The sequence below is a fragment of the Onychomys torridus genome, chromosome 18 (assembly GCF_903995425.1).
Source record: "Onychomys torridus chromosome 18, mOncTor1.1, whole genome shotgun sequence".
Lineage (NCBI taxonomy): Eukaryota > Metazoa > Chordata > Mammalia > Rodentia > Cricetidae > Onychomys > Onychomys torridus.
Window position 1 is genome coordinate 46,316,467 of NC_050460.1, and position 17,036 is coordinate 46,333,502.

At 40.2% G+C, this 17,036-nt stretch overlaps 1 protein-coding gene across 1 annotated transcript in view; it reads left to right on the forward strand.

Moving 5' to 3' along the window:
- Positions 1-17,036, forward strand: part of Ctnna3 (catenin alpha 3) — a 1,414,880-nt gene that overhangs the window by 685,762 nt on the left and 712,082 nt on the right. The window contains exon 13 of the mRNA XM_036167773.1: positions 7,802-7,882. Coding sequence (XP_036023666.1) covers positions 7,802-7,882 — 81 coding nt within the window. The remainder of the gene's footprint in view (positions 1-7,801; positions 7,883-17,036) is intronic.

Below are 17,036 nucleotides of genomic sequence, written 5' to 3' on the forward strand. Positions count from 1 at the left end.
TGGCCTCATAGTGACTTATAATAACATATATTCTCCTCAGTTTTATCAATTCTCGACCCAACCACATTAACAGAGACATTGTCATCTTTTGTCTTTTTGCAGTAACTGTTACAACCTGAGTGAGGTTGTATGGCTTTGCTGTTTGGTTCGAATTTCTCTATTGATGAGTGATGCTAAATACTGTTTATTGTTTTCATTTGTTTATTGATTAATTACTTCCTTTATTTTGAGAAATTATTTAGGCATTTTGGAAACCTTTGTTTTTCCTTTATTTATTTTTGAGTGTATAGTATGTATATGTGAGCAGTGTTATGTGTGGTGAGGCTTGAGGTCAACAGTAGGTATCTTTTTTTGATTGATGTTCACTTTCTATTCAATTTGTAATTGTGTGTGTGTGTGTGTGTGTCTGTGTGTGTGTGCACGCACACATGCATGCATGCACAAGTGTGCACATGAGGTACCCATGGAGTTTTAAAGAGGGCATAGGATCACCTGGAGCTGGGGTTACAGGCTGTGGTGAGCTGCCATCATCAGTCCTGGGAACTGATTTTTGGCTCTTCATAACTGCTGAGATATGTATCCATCATTCTGCCTCACAGGTTGGCTAGCCAAAAACTTCTAAGGTCTGTTTATGTCTGAACTCACTAGAACTGGGTTACAGGTGCCCAGCTTACCCATCTTCCAATCTCTATTGGCCACTTTTTAATTGGGCTATTTGGGTGTTTTTGTTGAGATTTATACTGTTGTTGTTGTGGCATTTTCTGGTATTAAATCCTTGTCTAAATTATAGTTTAGTGCAATTTTGATTTTTGTTTTCTGTCCTTTGCTGATCTCTTTCAAAGAGTCTTAATCACTTTACTCCCCCAAAGCATTTTTCCCCTGTTCTCTTCTCCCAGTTTCCTTGTCTCATTCTATTATAATACAGTTACTTTTAAAAGTTAAGCTATTTCAAATGTCGGAGTTGATGTTTGGTTTGTTTTACATTTATTTCCATATCACAATGCTTGCTTCAGGAAGATTATTCAGTATGCCCAGTGAAGGCGTCTTCCTGACATGCTGCAGTACAGTGGGATTCTAAGAGAGGAGGTTTCAGTTTGCACGCTTGTCTATTTGTATATCTTTCATGCCTAAAAAAAATGTGGTCTAAAATCTGTTCCCTCTGCTATTTGTTAAGCATAAAATATTTTTAAAGCTATTTCTACAGAGAAGAACTAAGTTTAAGGGCATCATATTTCATCTTCACCATGAAATAAAGATTTCACACTAAAAGGGAAATGTTTCATTTCAAAGCTTGTGAAAAATGGCATACATAAAATAATATCAAAAAATAACAAAACAACAACCAAAAGAGTTTTTCTTGCTATTTAAATTATATCCAGGGAACTTCTAAATGAACACATTTACTTGGTTATGAATTTGAGAAACTGGTGTTTAATTCCTCTTTTTGCTGTTTGGGCTTCATTGTTTTTAGGGGTGAGCCTCATGACTATCATGTTCAAATGCCTAGTTTTGTTTGTGCTGTTTCAAGTTCATGTTACACACGTTTCAACACAGTTTCAGAGATTGTTTATACAAGAAATTGTTTAACTAAACATACTATTCTGTAATTTTGGGGAAAAAATGTAGTCCTGTCTTAGAGTTTGAAAACCATAAAGGAATATAAGGATATTTAGTGGCAAACCTTCATGTTCAGAAACTGAAGCACAACAGTATTATGGGATGTGTTGACAAGGGATTGCTTTACTTTTGAATTATTCAATGATGAACTTTGGAACACTTACAATGTGCAAGTATTGTTTATGATACAAGCAACAAAGTATGTGCAAGGAAGTTCCTAACCTGGAGGATAAAATTGGCTGTGTGAGTGATACATCCAAGTAAGCAGCTACCCGATTCTTGTTATTGACATGAACATCCTTGTGCTGACCAGCTTCTCCTCCTGAACTGAGCATCTCCGTTCCCAGCCCCATCATCCGTCACTCATCACTGGATGGCAGCATGGATTGCTGTCTTTCTCTCACCTGCCAGCAGCTGCCAGTCCCTATCTTACCTTGTTTACTCAAACAGAGCCCTGAGTTCATCACTTTCCTTTATTCCGACCATCGCTGGATTCATTTCAACACATCTCATCCCTCTTAGAGCCTTTGGCCGTGACCACCTAATTCTAATTCCGCCAGTGTTCCGGTGTCCTCAAATCCACTGTGCAGACTCCAGCCCCTTTGATATAATGGCCTGACCGTTTCACTCACTTGATTAAATTGTATGACTCTCAGTTGTCTGTCGGACCAATTTCATTTCTTAGTGTGGCAAAGGCCAACAGGTCAAGCTTCACACTTCTTATGCTAGTTGTCAAGTATTCCTTAAGATCCTGGCCTTGGCTCAAGCTGCCTGTTTCCTCCCCACGTCCTTTGCTCTTAGCTTCACTTGCCTGACTCCCAGATACGTTTCAGTACTCCTTTGTCGCTTCCTTGGGCATCTTTCCTTCCCCTTGGCTTAGTGAGAGTGCCATCCAATCAATCTCTAGATTGTCTTAGACGTTTCTATCAAATGCTGTGTCTGTGTTTATGTCTTCTGCTGAGGCAGACATGGTGTTGAAGGTATTGCTGGCCCTTATGCAGTGCCCATCGCAGAACAGATCATAAAGATTTGTTGAGTACTTTTGTCTGTTTATTAAACCAAATGCTATTTAAAAAGCCCAAGAAGTGAAAGAAAGGGTGATGGAAGACAATGACTAATGCCAGCCGGGAGGATCCCCCAACATTCTTCTTAAAATGTATTAATTGAGCTATAACTTGAAAGATGTCCATACTGAGAAAAGCAGGAGGTAAGAAGTGAAAGGATTTCTCGTAGTCGGCACTCCAGAGTCATAAAGAAGTCTCATCCTTTGTTAGGAATAAATCCAAGATTAAGTCCTTGTAAGGCTTTAGACACCAAGATCACAGATTTGTTCTGAATTTCAGCAGCAACGGGGATGGAGGGAAGAATTTTGAAGCAAAGAGCAGATGTAATGAAATCTCAGCTTTCTTTACTCAGGCTAAGTTGCTTGAGCACTGACAGTTTGGTTTACTGCCTGGTTGCTCTCTAGTATATTGGATTGTCATTTAAAGATTACTTCCATGCAACCAAGAAGTAAGTATTAACGCAACACTGTTCTGCAAATCCTTCTGTGGTAAGGAACATGTTCCATATCCATGGTGTTCAGTATAGCAGTCACCAAACAAAAAAATTTAATACTTTAATTGGAGACACCAAGGGGATAAAATATTATATAATTTAAGTTTATATTTAAATTAAAATGCTACATATGATAAATGGCTATTACTCATTTACATATAACATTACATTGAATAGTGTAGTGTTAAAAAGTTCTCCCAGACTGAGTCCCTTGTAGGAAAGACGTACACTCAAGTTAAGGCAAATCAAAGAGAGTTAATTCATATGCTTGTTTCCAAATGTGTAGGCAACTGTACCGGAATCATGAGATAATTAACTATTGTTTGTGAAATAGAGCATTGATGGAAAGGCTCTTGGTTAAGACTATATACAGGTACAATCTTGGATGACATTGAGACTATATAAGGCACAAAGTAATTCTAATGATGTTTTACTGAATAAAATCATGCTCAGGATTGTTTTCATCAACAAAGCTTTTCCTTATGGCAAATTCATTGACTGATGATAATGAGTGGTTTTTCTCTATACAGTGCTGATCCTTACCATATTTCCCAGTGTCTCTCTCCCTGATGCTCTCTGAAAGTCATTCCTTGTCCATTAGCAGGGCTGTGCTGACTTAATGATGGACCCTATCAAGGGTTCTCTAAAGGGGCTTCTTCTCTTCTGAGCACTTAGTGATAGGAAGGCACTGAGTGTTATCTATGGCTGTGTTTTAATATCCTGCCCTATCCATCTCTCATCTCGGAACATAGGACTTACCTTTAGCCCTAGCTCATTGCTTGATGATTTGTTAAGGCTTTGAAAACAGAAGGAATGAGGTGCTTTTAAACAGGACAGGGCTATTTCTCCTTGCTTTATTTATTTTTATGCCATGCAAAAGGAATAAAGAGGTATAAAATGGCTCAACTGAAGCCAAATAAATCTGGATAAATAGAGCAAGAACCCAATAAAAACCTGGGGGTGAGAAAGAAGAAAGGTATTGGGGATGGGAGATAAAAGGAAGGAATAAAAAAGAAAATTTAATAATTCCTGCAGCATTAGGGTCTATTTATTACTACCCAGGGAACAAAGTGCCTTTGACCCAATGAAATATTTTAAACTAGGGTTAAGCTCTGGGAGGAAATTAGGAAATTATCTTTAAAGTCCTTATTGAATCTTATCATGCTGTCACCTCCTATCACCCTTTATTAAAAGCTTTGTGTGTATCTGCTGCTAGGTCTAGGCAGGCTGACATCTTTTACTTGTTCTGATGAATCACAGCACAGAAGCTGGTGAGGTTTTTTTTTTTTTTTTAACAGCCAACACAACAGGAGTCTCTAATATTATTCCTTATGCCAGGGCAGGGGGTGAGAGGGCGTGGGGATCTCTGTCCTAACTCCTGCCCATGTTGGTTGATTACTGCCTTCATGAAATGGAAAAAGACATAACCAAGAGCTAATAATGCACAAGGCTAAAGAATAGAGGCGAGACTCTTTAGCTAAAATTAGAAACTGCATTTAGGCCCATTATAGATCTGTTTATACCATTGCTTTTTGTAGTCCTGACTTAATGCTTCATAATTTTCTGTTGCTAATAGAAAGACTGCTTAAGTAGAGCTGCTGTTAACATATACACAATGGAATACTACTCAGCAATAAAAAACAATGATATCATGAAATTTGTAAGCAAATTGATGGATCTAGAAAATATCATCTTGAGTGAGTTAACCCAGATTCAGAAGGACAAACATAGTATGTACTCACTCATTTGTGGATACAAAATGGGAGGGAAGGGATGGCCAGACTGCAACCCACAACTCCAGAGAGGCTAGCTAACAGGAAAAGACCCTAGGAGGGACACATGGATGACCCTGTGAAGGAGAAGTGGATGAGATCTACATGAGTAGACTGGGTTGTGGGGCGTGGCAGAGGACAAGGAGTGGGGGATGATAACATAGGGAAATTGGATGGTCAACCTGGAACAGGGACAGAGTGGGAGGGCAGGGAGGAAGATACCATGATAGATGAGGACATCCTGGGAATAGGAAGAGGCAGGGTGCTGGGGAGGCTCTCAGGAATCCATAAGGTTGACCCCACATTGGTCTGCTGGCAGTGGTCCAGAGGGTGCCTGGATCGGTCTATTCTGGTGTCCAGCCTAGCAAATAACCTAACTGTCATCATAGAGACTTTGTCCAGTGACAGATAGAGGCAGATACAGAGGTCTATAGCTAGGCACCAGGCTGAGCTCCGGGAATCCAATTGATGAGAGAGAGGAGAGATACTGCAGGCAAAAGACATCGAGATCATGATGGGAGGACATGTAGAGATGACTGGCCACACTAGTGGAAGCCTATGAATTGTGGACTGGTGGCTGTGGAGCCCCCATGGGACTGGACTAGGCCCTCTGGATATGGAAGACGGTTGTTTGGCTCAGACTGTTTGGGGGGCACTCAGGCAGGGGGATCAGGATCTGTCCCTGGTCTATGAGCAGGCTTCTGGAATCTGGTGCTTGTGGTGTGACACCTTGCACAGCCTTGGTACAATGGGAAAGGGCTTGGACCTGCCTAGGCTCAGTGTTCTGGGCTTTGCTGACTCCCCATGGGAGACCTCGATTTGGGGGATGTGGTGATGTAGGGTGGCTTGGGAAGGAGGGATGGGAGGGTGGGAGGAGGGAGGAGAGGGATCTTTGGATAGCATGTGGAGTGAGAAAATTTCTTAATAAAGAAAAATGAAAAAAATGTAAAAAAGTAGAGCTGTTAAAGTACTCACAAGTTTCATTTGAATACATTCTTCATCATCACTTTGGCATTGAGACTTTTTTTTTCTTGGTTAAATGACCCAACACCAATATATTCTACTATGCTTTCCTTCATCCCCCTCTTCCTTTGCTATGGACAGTTTCTATCATATGCACATTTTATATCTTTTAAAAGTAATTAAAATCTCTTAGTTTTATATGCATGTGCACATGTGCGTTTATGATGATGCACATGTGTGTACATGTAGAGGCCTGCAGACGATCTCTGCTGTTGTTCCTTAAGCATTACCCGTGTCTATTAGTAAAACCTAGTAGACACATGGATACCAAGCATCTTGCAGAGTATCGCACGCTCTCCAGTGATGGTCATTTTTGGCCATCTATGTGTTGTAGTTTAGTGGGTACCAGCAATTGCTAAAGAGTCATTTGGTTGTGTCTTCTGGCTGATTGGTAAACTCCAGGTTCATCACTACCTCTCTGGCTTGTTATGGAGCCCTAATTAAACTATGTTGCACTTTGAATGAAGTTGTTAATTTATGTACTCATCAAACAGGTTCAATAACTCCCTTACAAGTAATTAGTGCAAGGGTGCCGTGAAGGCACAGAGATGACATGAGCCTGTTGGAAAATGCCCGTGAAACAAGGAGAGGTACAAGTTCACTGTGATCATGGGAATCATTTCAAGAGGAGCTATGCATTGAGGGAATTCTTTTGGAGACCACTGAGGAACAGCAAGGATTTCAACAGGAGCCTATGTGTAAGAAATGGGGAAAGGGATAGAAAGCCTTGCGAATGTGGCACTTCAGCGAGTAGTATTTGAGAAGATGGCAGGACACCAGGAGAATCAGGTACATCTGTTCAGTACAATAGATGATCTTGATTTTGTTGTTGTTAAGACATTGTTCTATTGGACGGCATCAGTTTTTCTGTGAGTTTGGTCTAGGGAGAGAGTGTTTGATGTGCTGCCTCGTCCATGCTGTGCTTCAGTGTCTCTTTCCATGGGGTCCATTCTAGCAGTTCAATGACCAGCTGCTGATATTCAAGGTCTCCTCTCAGAGTACTATGCAGTTTATTAATTTAAAAGCAGCAGCAATTTTCTTAGAGGTGAAACACATGATGATTTTTTCCCCCAATCTCCTTTTCTGGGAGGTATCACTGGAAAGTATGATTAGATTCAACCCAATTGTCTCCCACAGCAATAAGATGTAGAAAATGTCAACCAAGGTGACTCTGCCTGTGTGAAGAAGTCCAAGCCTTAGGTTAAAGGATGTAACAGAGAGAACTGTGCTGCTTACAGAATGAAAACGTGTTGCACAAATTATCTTAAGGAGCCAAAAGCAGCATCCAGTTCTCACTTAAAACAATTTGTTCTTGGAATATTGTCAGCTAAAATTGTGGTCAACTTTTGCAAATTGTATGAATTTGCACTGCATATTTTATTTAGTGTTTAGCAAAACTCCAATATGGCTCTGCATAACTTACACAATACACCAAGAAAATGACTTCAGAAACTCCCACGGAAGTTGACAAATTGGGCATCTAATGCTTTTAAGCTAATTGCATGCTGAACGGTTAAGGGGTTGACTTGTTAAGAATGAAGATCAGAGTTTGGGGGAGACAATTCTCTGCCTGCTGCCACGTTGAATACGATCAAACCCTCTATCAGAAATATTACAGACGCTTAAAGAAGAAAATAATGTGCGCTTTAATCACCATGCTACTTAGTGTTTCAGTGAAGAGCTCATGAATCATAGACACTGTCATAGCAGTTTTGAAAACTATTCTTGAATTTTCTCAAGCTGTTATTTTCAGGAAATTTCGAAAGCAAATTGCTAAGTGATAAAGAGTAATTTGGTAGCATTGCTTATGTCAGTGTTTTGCTTCCTTGCAGACTGGAAAAGCAGAGAAGAGTAATACCCTGAATGCCGCCATAGACAACATGAGCAAGAAGACACGAGACCTCCGCAGACAGGTGAGAGAAAAGGAAGGCACCGGGCAGGAGTAAGGAGCAAAAGCGCCATTCATTGCTCTACTGCGTGTTGTTTTTGGTCTTTTAAAATTATAGAAGAGGAAACCCAAAAGCAAACTTGTCCTCTCCATGTTTATGTGCCTCAAACGTTCTGCAGCCAACAGAAGACAGAAGCAAAAGTATGCGCCTTCATGTCATGCAGAATTGTAATTGAATCTTGGCTCTGTCCTCACCTGATGGGAGTTCTCAGGCATAGATTCCATCTCTTGTGGCTTCTCCGAATCTGTGAAATGCAATTAACAATGTGAAATGGGGCTTTGGATATTAAGTACACGCATATTGCTGCGCTAGAGAGATGGCTTGGTTGGTCAAGTGTTTGCCTCTCAAGCAAGGGGACCTGATTTCAATCCCCACAACCCTCTTGGGAAAAGGCCAGGTGTGGTGGGGCAGGCTTGAAATCCGAAAGCTGGGGTGATGGAGACAAATGGATTCCTGGGCCTCTCTGTCCAGTCAGCCTAGGCTACTTGCTGTACTCCTCGTAGTGAAAGGCGCTGACACAAGAGAAAGGTGTATGGATCATCATTAATGACATCTCAAGTTGCCTCCTTACCTCACATGCATGCGCAACACATACACACATACACACACACACACACACACACACACACACACACCCCACACTTTTGTGCACAAATGGACATGTGCACATGTACACATATTCACTTCCACATAAAATAAAATCAGTATATATGACTGTCTGGCACACTCAAAGTTTAGAGATGCTGGTAAACTGGTTTTAAGACAGTACTGTGCTGGCTCGGTTTTTGGTTTTGGTTTTTGTTGTTTGGTTTTTTGAGACTGGGTTTCTCTGTGTAGTTTTGGTGCCTGTCCTGGATCTCGCTCTGTAGACCAGGCTGGTCTCGAACTCACAGAGATCCGCCTGGCTCTGCCTCCCGAGTGCTGGTATTAATGGCGTGCGCCACTACTGCCTGGCTCATGTGCTGCCTAGTTTTAATGTCAGCTCGATACAATAGGAGGCATCTGAGAGGAGGAAGCATTACTTAAGTAAATGCCTGCAGAAGATTGGGTCGTCAGCAAGATGATAGGGCCTTTTCTTAATGATCAGTGAGGGAGAGCCCAATCTATGGTGGGTGGTGCCACCCCTGGGCTGGTGGTCCTGGGTTCACTAAGAATGTAGGCTGAGCAAGCTGGTAAACAGCACCCCTCCACAGCTCTGCATCAGCTCCTGCCTCCAGGTTCCTGCCCTGTTTGGGTTCCTGTCCTGATGTCCTTCAACAATCAACAGTGATGAGGAAGTGTAAACCTGATAAACCCTGTCCTCCTCAAGTGGTGTTGGTCATGACTTTCTGTAACAGCAACAGTTAACTGAGAGAAGCACACATCACACTTCTTGTCCTGATGCAGAGAGCATCTTGTAGTCTCAGCTTTTCCTCTTCATGGTATGTGGGTGCTTCAGAAGACAGTTTCTGTTGAGACACTCTCTTAGTCGTTAGTCACCAGGATCAAAAGATCAGAAGGGATTTACCTAGCAGTTGAGAAGCCCAGTGTTAGGACACAAATTAATTTCCCCCCAAACTTAGCCAGTTTCCAAGGCCTCAGCTTCCTACTCCTTTTCACTGTTAATTACCAATTTTTTTTCTCTTATGGACAGCTATAACATGGTCACCATTAACTCATAAAAGCAGGAGGAAAGGCTTTTAACCAGAAGCTTTTAATGCTAGACATTATCTTCGTTAAATGGGAAGAGATAGAGAAATGGCTGGGCCGTATTTTAATTCAGAAGTAGATCCATATACAGAATAATAAGGATTCCCAGATGCTGAGGTTGTGTCACAGCAGAATTTTAAATTCTGTAAAAATCATGTTTTCTCAGCGTTAGGGCCTTGAGGTGAACTCTCTTTCTGCTGTCAGCTGTTAGAATTATGGGGTGTAAGAATCAAAAGAGTATTCCAGCACAGCCCCTTTGGGACATTGATGAGAAAGCCAGACAGTGCAGTCAGGGACTAAGGAGCAGGGAGAATAGAGTCAAGACCCAGACAAGGACACAGAAATGTGGATCCTCAGAGTTGACCTTCTTCTTTCTTGTATGATTTTGATTTTCTGTCTTCCTTAGGATTTTTCCCCATCCCCATATTGATACAGAGTCTGCTGTATCCCATGCTGGCCTCAAACTTCTGATGTCCCAGGTGTCGAGGGCTGGGGTCACAGGGCTATACCACCATGCTGCCAGGTTAGGCTGGGATCACAGGGATACACCACCATGCTAGGTTATTTTTTCTGAGGTGTTAGGTGTGAAGCCAGATCTTTCTGTATTGCTTAGCAAACATTTACCAGCTCAGCCTCACGCTCCCTGTCCCAGCTCTTCTTCAGTGTCCCTACCCCTCCCAGATCATTTTAGAGTTTAGAAGAACTCTTTCTGTGTGTGTCAACCACAGTATTTCTTGTCCTTGTCTCTTCCATCTAGTTTGCCAGCAGCAAATCTATGCATAAAATGCTAATCTACATTCATACCTCCCCAACCTTTACAGTTATTATTTTTCTCAAGAACTTCAGAAAAAGCAGTTTCTTACACATTGAATGAGAAGACAGAGCAAATCAAACTTCACATGCCCAGTTAAGTTTGCATTTTAGGTTAGCAACAAATATGCCTTAACATAATTATGTTCCAAAGGCGGCATGGGCCATACTTTCATTTTTTAAGAAGTGTTTAAAAACTGAAGTGTTTACTTCAAATTAAAATATTCCCAGGTGTCCTGTATTTTATCTTGCAATCATGCATGATTTGTCTTCTCATCATCATTGGTGAGATCTAGACTGTCACATCAGGGCAGCTAATACTTCCTCCTAGTCATTTCAGTTTGTAGAGAACAGCTGTGCTTTGGAGCACAGCTTTGGTTTTTTCTTTCTCAAACCACCATAAATAGGTGCCACTGTGATCCCAAGGAGCCACCACTGGGGACCATCCGGGCTCTTTCCACATGGTCTCCACTTGTGATAGCAGCAGCAAACCAACAACCATGTCAAGAATCAGGGTGGATGTTGAGATCCAAAGTTGAAAAGTAGAGTTTCTGCTGCATTGTGCATGTTCAACACAGCCATGAAATTTACTCTCAATGAAGGACCAAGCAGGAGCTTGTTTTCATTTGGAGAAACAGCACATGTGTGTGTGAAGACATGAAATGAAGTGGACTCTTAGGAGACACCCGTGATCTTCAGGGCTACTCTCAGTTGTTCCGATTCTCATTATCCAACTACTCTTTCTCCACACCCAAGATGACTTTATTTCCCACTGTGAGGTCTATATTTTGGGTATATAGTTTGTGTATATACTTGAGGTCTGGGAATGTAACTGTTCGTTGAGTGCTTTCTTGGCATGCTTGTAGCTCTGGTATCAATTCCTAATGCCTCATAAACTGCACACGGTGGTACTTATCTGTCAAATCAGCACTCAGGATAAAGACACAGAATGATCAGACACACAAGGTTATCCTCTGCTATAAACAAGTTTAAAGCCAGTTTGGGAGACATGACACCGAGTCTCAGAAAAATCAGAAAAGTCGAAACAGCAAAATGAGTAAATCTCTACATCTTTTTGTGCTTTCAACATTGAAGAGTTTATTCTAAGCACCTTACATATGCTCTTTTCTCACAAAAGCCAAGCCCTGCTCTTAACTGTCTTTGAAATATTTAATGGTCGTCTCTTGTTCTAGAACTGGTTTTATTTTTAGTAAAAAACGTCCTAAGAACCTCTCTTTCTGCTCATCCATCCTTATCCATTTCATAACCGTTACTTTTTCATCAGTAACAGAAATGCCTCAGCTTTAGATGAGAGAATGATTGAGTCTGTAAGAGGAGCCACATATTTCTTAGGAATGTCTAAAGAGTAGCCATTAGACATTGTGGAGCATGAAGATGGAATGTTCTAGCATATGACAAAGTCATTTTTTTGTTTCGTTTTTCTTGCTCTGTGGCTTTCTCACCTGTTTTATTAGGGATCAAGTCAAAGATCTTGGCATGGTGTTCTCAATTGTCTGTGACTTGATCACAACATTTTTATTCTTTAGGGTTTTTTTTTTTTTTAAATCTCTTTAGTTCCTCTTCACCAGAGATACATATTCACCCACCTCTGATAGAAGGATCTACTAACTTCTCAGCAAATGACCATCTCCTCCTCCTTCAGCACACACTTGCAAGCTCATTGTGTTTGGAATACTGACAGAAGGCTCACGGCATCCTATGCTCTGCTCCGTCTCTGCTTCCCAGCCTTCCCTTTCTCATCTTAAGTTACCTGAGTTCCAAAATCACACAGATACTACTCCTTCCAGAAAACCTTCGCTCTTTTCTCCAGCAGGAATTCCTGTTATTTTCTGAGAGCACTTGAAAACATGGGGCATTCTTTCATAATAGCTGTCCCCTCTTTGCCTGAAAAATCTTGTGAAGGATTTTCTTCCCAATGGATTGTAAATATTCCCAATGATAATTATGATCAGATCTCTCATTTGCTGAACAGTTGCAGAACTTTCTAATAAGTGCATTCTTTGGGTTATTGATTTCATCCTTGAAAAAAAGAAATGCTGCTATAATGTTATATCAATTCTTAAGTATACCAGTTTGCTAAACTTTACTTGGTAGAGCCATGGTTCCATCCCAGGCACAATATAACTAAAGCCCATGTGTGAGATCACCACACCAGGGGAAAAGGAAAATGACGTATTGATTTTCAAAAGCCCCAGAACAGTATGCACTGATTTTACTGTCATCCTTTTTTTTCTCATTATTTATTTCACACATTTTTCAAAACTTTCCTTTCCTTTATCCTTTCATCTGGCCTCCTACTCTTTACTTGAGAATTAATCACTTATCTATTGGAATGCCCAAGAAATAAAGAATGCTTTCAAGTACTTGTTACTTCATTAAAAATCAAAACATCCACATATATTCAACTTCTGCTGTCTTGTGAAGAATGAGACATACTTAATTTTACTAAAGGCAGGTTAAAAGTCTCCCTTCTTTATATTACAAAGAAAGGCATTACGATTCATAGATGCTAAAGTAATGATATACTATAGCAATTAAAATAGAATTCTGACAACAGCAAACAAAGGAAGCACATGCCCCCGATTGATTATTTCGTTTTTTGATTGCCTGGCTAGAGGCATCTTTGCTTACCACATTGGCAGCTCAAACACAACACTTGGAAGCTATTATCAGCTCTTGTACCAATCATCATCCGCATATTAAGTTCTCATGAGACCACATCCCACAAACTTGGCACAGTGACTAGACACTGAATTGTTACTTGATTTAGTTCTTATTGATCAGCCGAGTTGTGCAAAGCATATTTTTCTCACTTACTTAAGATTAAAGTGGCATCTGTATAAACAAATAAGGGTTTTTTCCCCTGATTTTTGAAAGGAGGAATATTTTCTGAAATACTTTCTTTGCTTCACCCTCACAACTTATTCTTTTCCTTCATTTGATAAATCTGGTAGGCTTCCTTACAGTTTCCACATGGGGCTTACACTTTTGTGTTTCAATTGTAGAGAAATAAATTATTTTATTTGAGATACTAAACCACTTGTATCAGCAGGAAATAAAAAAAATGATGCCTCAAAGCCTTTTATTAAGCTACAGTGAGGAAAGATAGAAAGCCCCTCAGTTTGGCTCTGCCCCGACATCATTCATGCTTGACCACAGCAAGTATTTATTGAAAATTCATACCCCACAACTCCTATTGGCTTCCCACTAACTTCAAATTTTATCACTATGGCTTCACGTGTTAGAGTCTTGTTTAGAATGTTTTTTTATTTCATCCAAGTGAAAGAAATATAGTAAGCCCCTGGACAGGAAGACAGCATGAAAATAAATAAGCTACAGGCTATATAATTAATACACGAATAGACAGGGTGTAAAGAGAATGTCTCATAGGAGTTTGTCAAGACAAATGAATAAGATTGCTTAATAGGACATCCCAGACTTTCTGTATTTTGTCCCTAGCCACATGGCTAGGTGTTTTTTTTTAACCCATAATAATCCCGTTTTCATGGTCAGCAAAATGTAGGACCTGCCAGTTACATTCAGTGATGTGCAAAGCAGTAGTGACAGAGTATCATCTACAAAGATTATCATATGAAGATATAGAACCTATCAGAGGGGAATGACCAGGCACTGCCAACAGAGGAAGGTGCCTGTTTTTAATTGGACCTAGTCCACGAGACCAGACCCTTAGTCCTGGACTTCAGTGCAGGGAGTTTATTTGGGAGGTGGTTCTAATACATGTATATATTGTAAATATCAAGCAAGGCAGAAAGGAGAGGGTATGCATGGGAGGCTGCAGCTAGAGGCAACAGGACCTTGAGGACTTCTGTGAATCAGAATTTCTCTTCAGGTTGTCTGGCCAATGGTGGAAGCAAAATCTAGTAGCTCTTGCCACCGTTGATGGTTGTTTCTGGGGATGTGAGCTCTCTAGACCTTGCAAGCCGCAGCTGTCCTTTACCTGAGTACCTCACAGAGACTTAGAGTAAGCTCTGAGTCAGGATAACAGGAAGAAGCATAGGATGTCTTCAGAGGACCTTGTAGTTAGAGTTTTCCTGCCTGGCCCAGTCAGGACAAATCTCTCTTACCCGCCAGTCCCACAGTTGCTCAGACCCAATCAAGAAAGCACACAGAAACTTACATTGTTTAGAAACTATATGGCCATGGCAGGCTTCTTGTTATCTGCTTCTACTATCTTAAATTAACCCATTTCTGTTAATCTATACTTTGCCACATGGCTTGTGGCTTACCAGTGTCTTTACATGTTGCTTTTCATGGCAGCAGCTGGCGGTGTCTCTCCCTAGCCTTCTACTTCCCAGAATTCTCTTCTCTCTTGTCCTGCCTATACTTCCTGCCTGGCCACTGGCCAATCAGTACTTTATTTACACAGAGCGATACCCACAGCACTTCCCCTTTTCTTTTCTTTTTTTAAGGAAGATTTTAACTTTTACATAGTACAATTACATATAACAAAACAATTATCAAGCAAGAATTACAGTTATAATATTAAAGAAGATATCCTATCTTCCTATATTTGTGAGTCTAAGGTTTTATATCTAACTTATCTTTTATCATAACTGAGGAAATTATAACTATCTAGTCTTCAACCACATCAAAGACCTCAGAAGGATATAATATTACCTGAGAACCGGGAGAAGGATGTAAGCATTATTCAGGAGTCTTGCAAGAGTAGACAGAGACAACTGGCAGCCTGGAGAGTCACCTAATGTTCCTTTGTAAAGTTGGGGAATTTGTCTTCAGCCCACAGGGCTAGAGTGTCTCGGTCACTTCTCTCAGTGTCCTGTAGAATGTCTGGCAGTTTCCTCTGCAAAGCAGGAACCTGAAGGACCATTTTGTCAAGCAAATTCACCTTTCTATGGGTCCTGCATGTCCACTTGATCAAGCAGTCCAGGCAAGACCAGTTTCTTGCCCAAATGGCTATTTTTGCCAAGGTGAAGATAAATTCCACATGAAGTGTCTTCAGTGCCCATCTTCCTCTCTGAAGTAAATCGGTGCTGCCAGGAGCAGATATGTCTCACTGTCCAGAAAGTCTAAATTTTAAAAGTATTTTACATGCCATATTCTGTAGGTCTTTGAAGTATTTGAAGATTGCTTATCTATCTGAGATACCTCTATGTATATTTAGAAGACTTAACTAACATGGCTATGAGTATGATTATCATAGATGACTAATTATTAATCTATTTTTAATTATCCATTACAATTTAAAATGAGCTATACAAACATAATTACCTTAAACACGAGTAGAAATATACATACAGTATAACAAAATTTACTTTACATTTGTATCAATAGACTAAAATCTATACCAATGTAAAACATTTTAAATGAGTTGTTGCTCTTTAGAAGTAAGTTCCTTAATCTACCCTTTCTTCCTATTATATCTATATCAGGACCTAGTATCGAGGCCCACAGCAGGAGCTGAGATTGCAGACTGATCTAGAGGCTATGCAGTGCAATGCTGAAGGCCTCTGAGGTCAGCTTTCACCATGGTTCTGAGCATCTGGATAAAGGGTTTGCATTGGGCAAGTCAGGCAGAGACTTTGGAGAGAACTCTGGGATGTTTAGTTCAGCAGTTTGTTATTTGCCTGAGTTAAAGTGCTTTCTGGAAGGCCTGCTCTTAAAGGCTTCAGGCCACACTTCACAAATTTCTGACAAATTCCTTCTGTCATGAGATAAAAAAGAATAAATGTCTTACAATGTGAGACAACAGTCTCTGACTCTAGATTTTATGAAAAAAAAATATTATATCATTTGAAAAGCCCTAGGAAGGCAGTGTGACATTTTAGGTTTGCTTGTGGACAGGGACTATATCATTTCCATTTATGAAAAGTAGCTTATTTTTAAGCATGCATTTCAAGATAGCTAATATTAAATTTTGCTTCTTCATCTCACAATCAAATTACTAAAAATCAGATTTTATACCCAGTTTCTCTGCTCTCTTGTACCTTAATCACTCTTGAAGAAATGGCGGTAGGATTTCTAGAACCAATTTTATATAAAGCTTGCAGATGCTGTGTTCAACTATAACCTTCTTAGAGATCAAACTCTATAAACAAATCTCTGTTTTGTAAGTTTAGTTCTTTCAAAGTTTATATATATAATATGGCATATATATGTACATGTGTACTATACACACACATATATGTATACATGCATATATGTGTACATACACACACACACACACACACACACACACACACACATTTCAGTCTCCTGGTTTTCCTTTGTTGCAGTATTTAATGTCTCACATCCCCCTACTAGATTATATGTATTTATACATTTTCCTCTTCACCTTTGTCAGAACACCTAGCTCTTGAGATGCTGCTCAGAAACACTTGTTTCATTGGATGGGGTCAGGTATCTAAGAGTCCACAGTGATGGTGAAGATAACTGTTTGGTAGGATGTGCATATTTGTAGAGTCATCACATTGAGATTTATTTGAAGTTTGTTTTTTAGTTCTTGTAATTGGTACTCTTTATTTTTAGCTATTCTCTCAGCCTCTTTAAGTCCTGATCTTCCATGGACCTGTCTATTATGGTCATGTTTCCAATTGTGCTCTTGAATGTCTCCTTATTG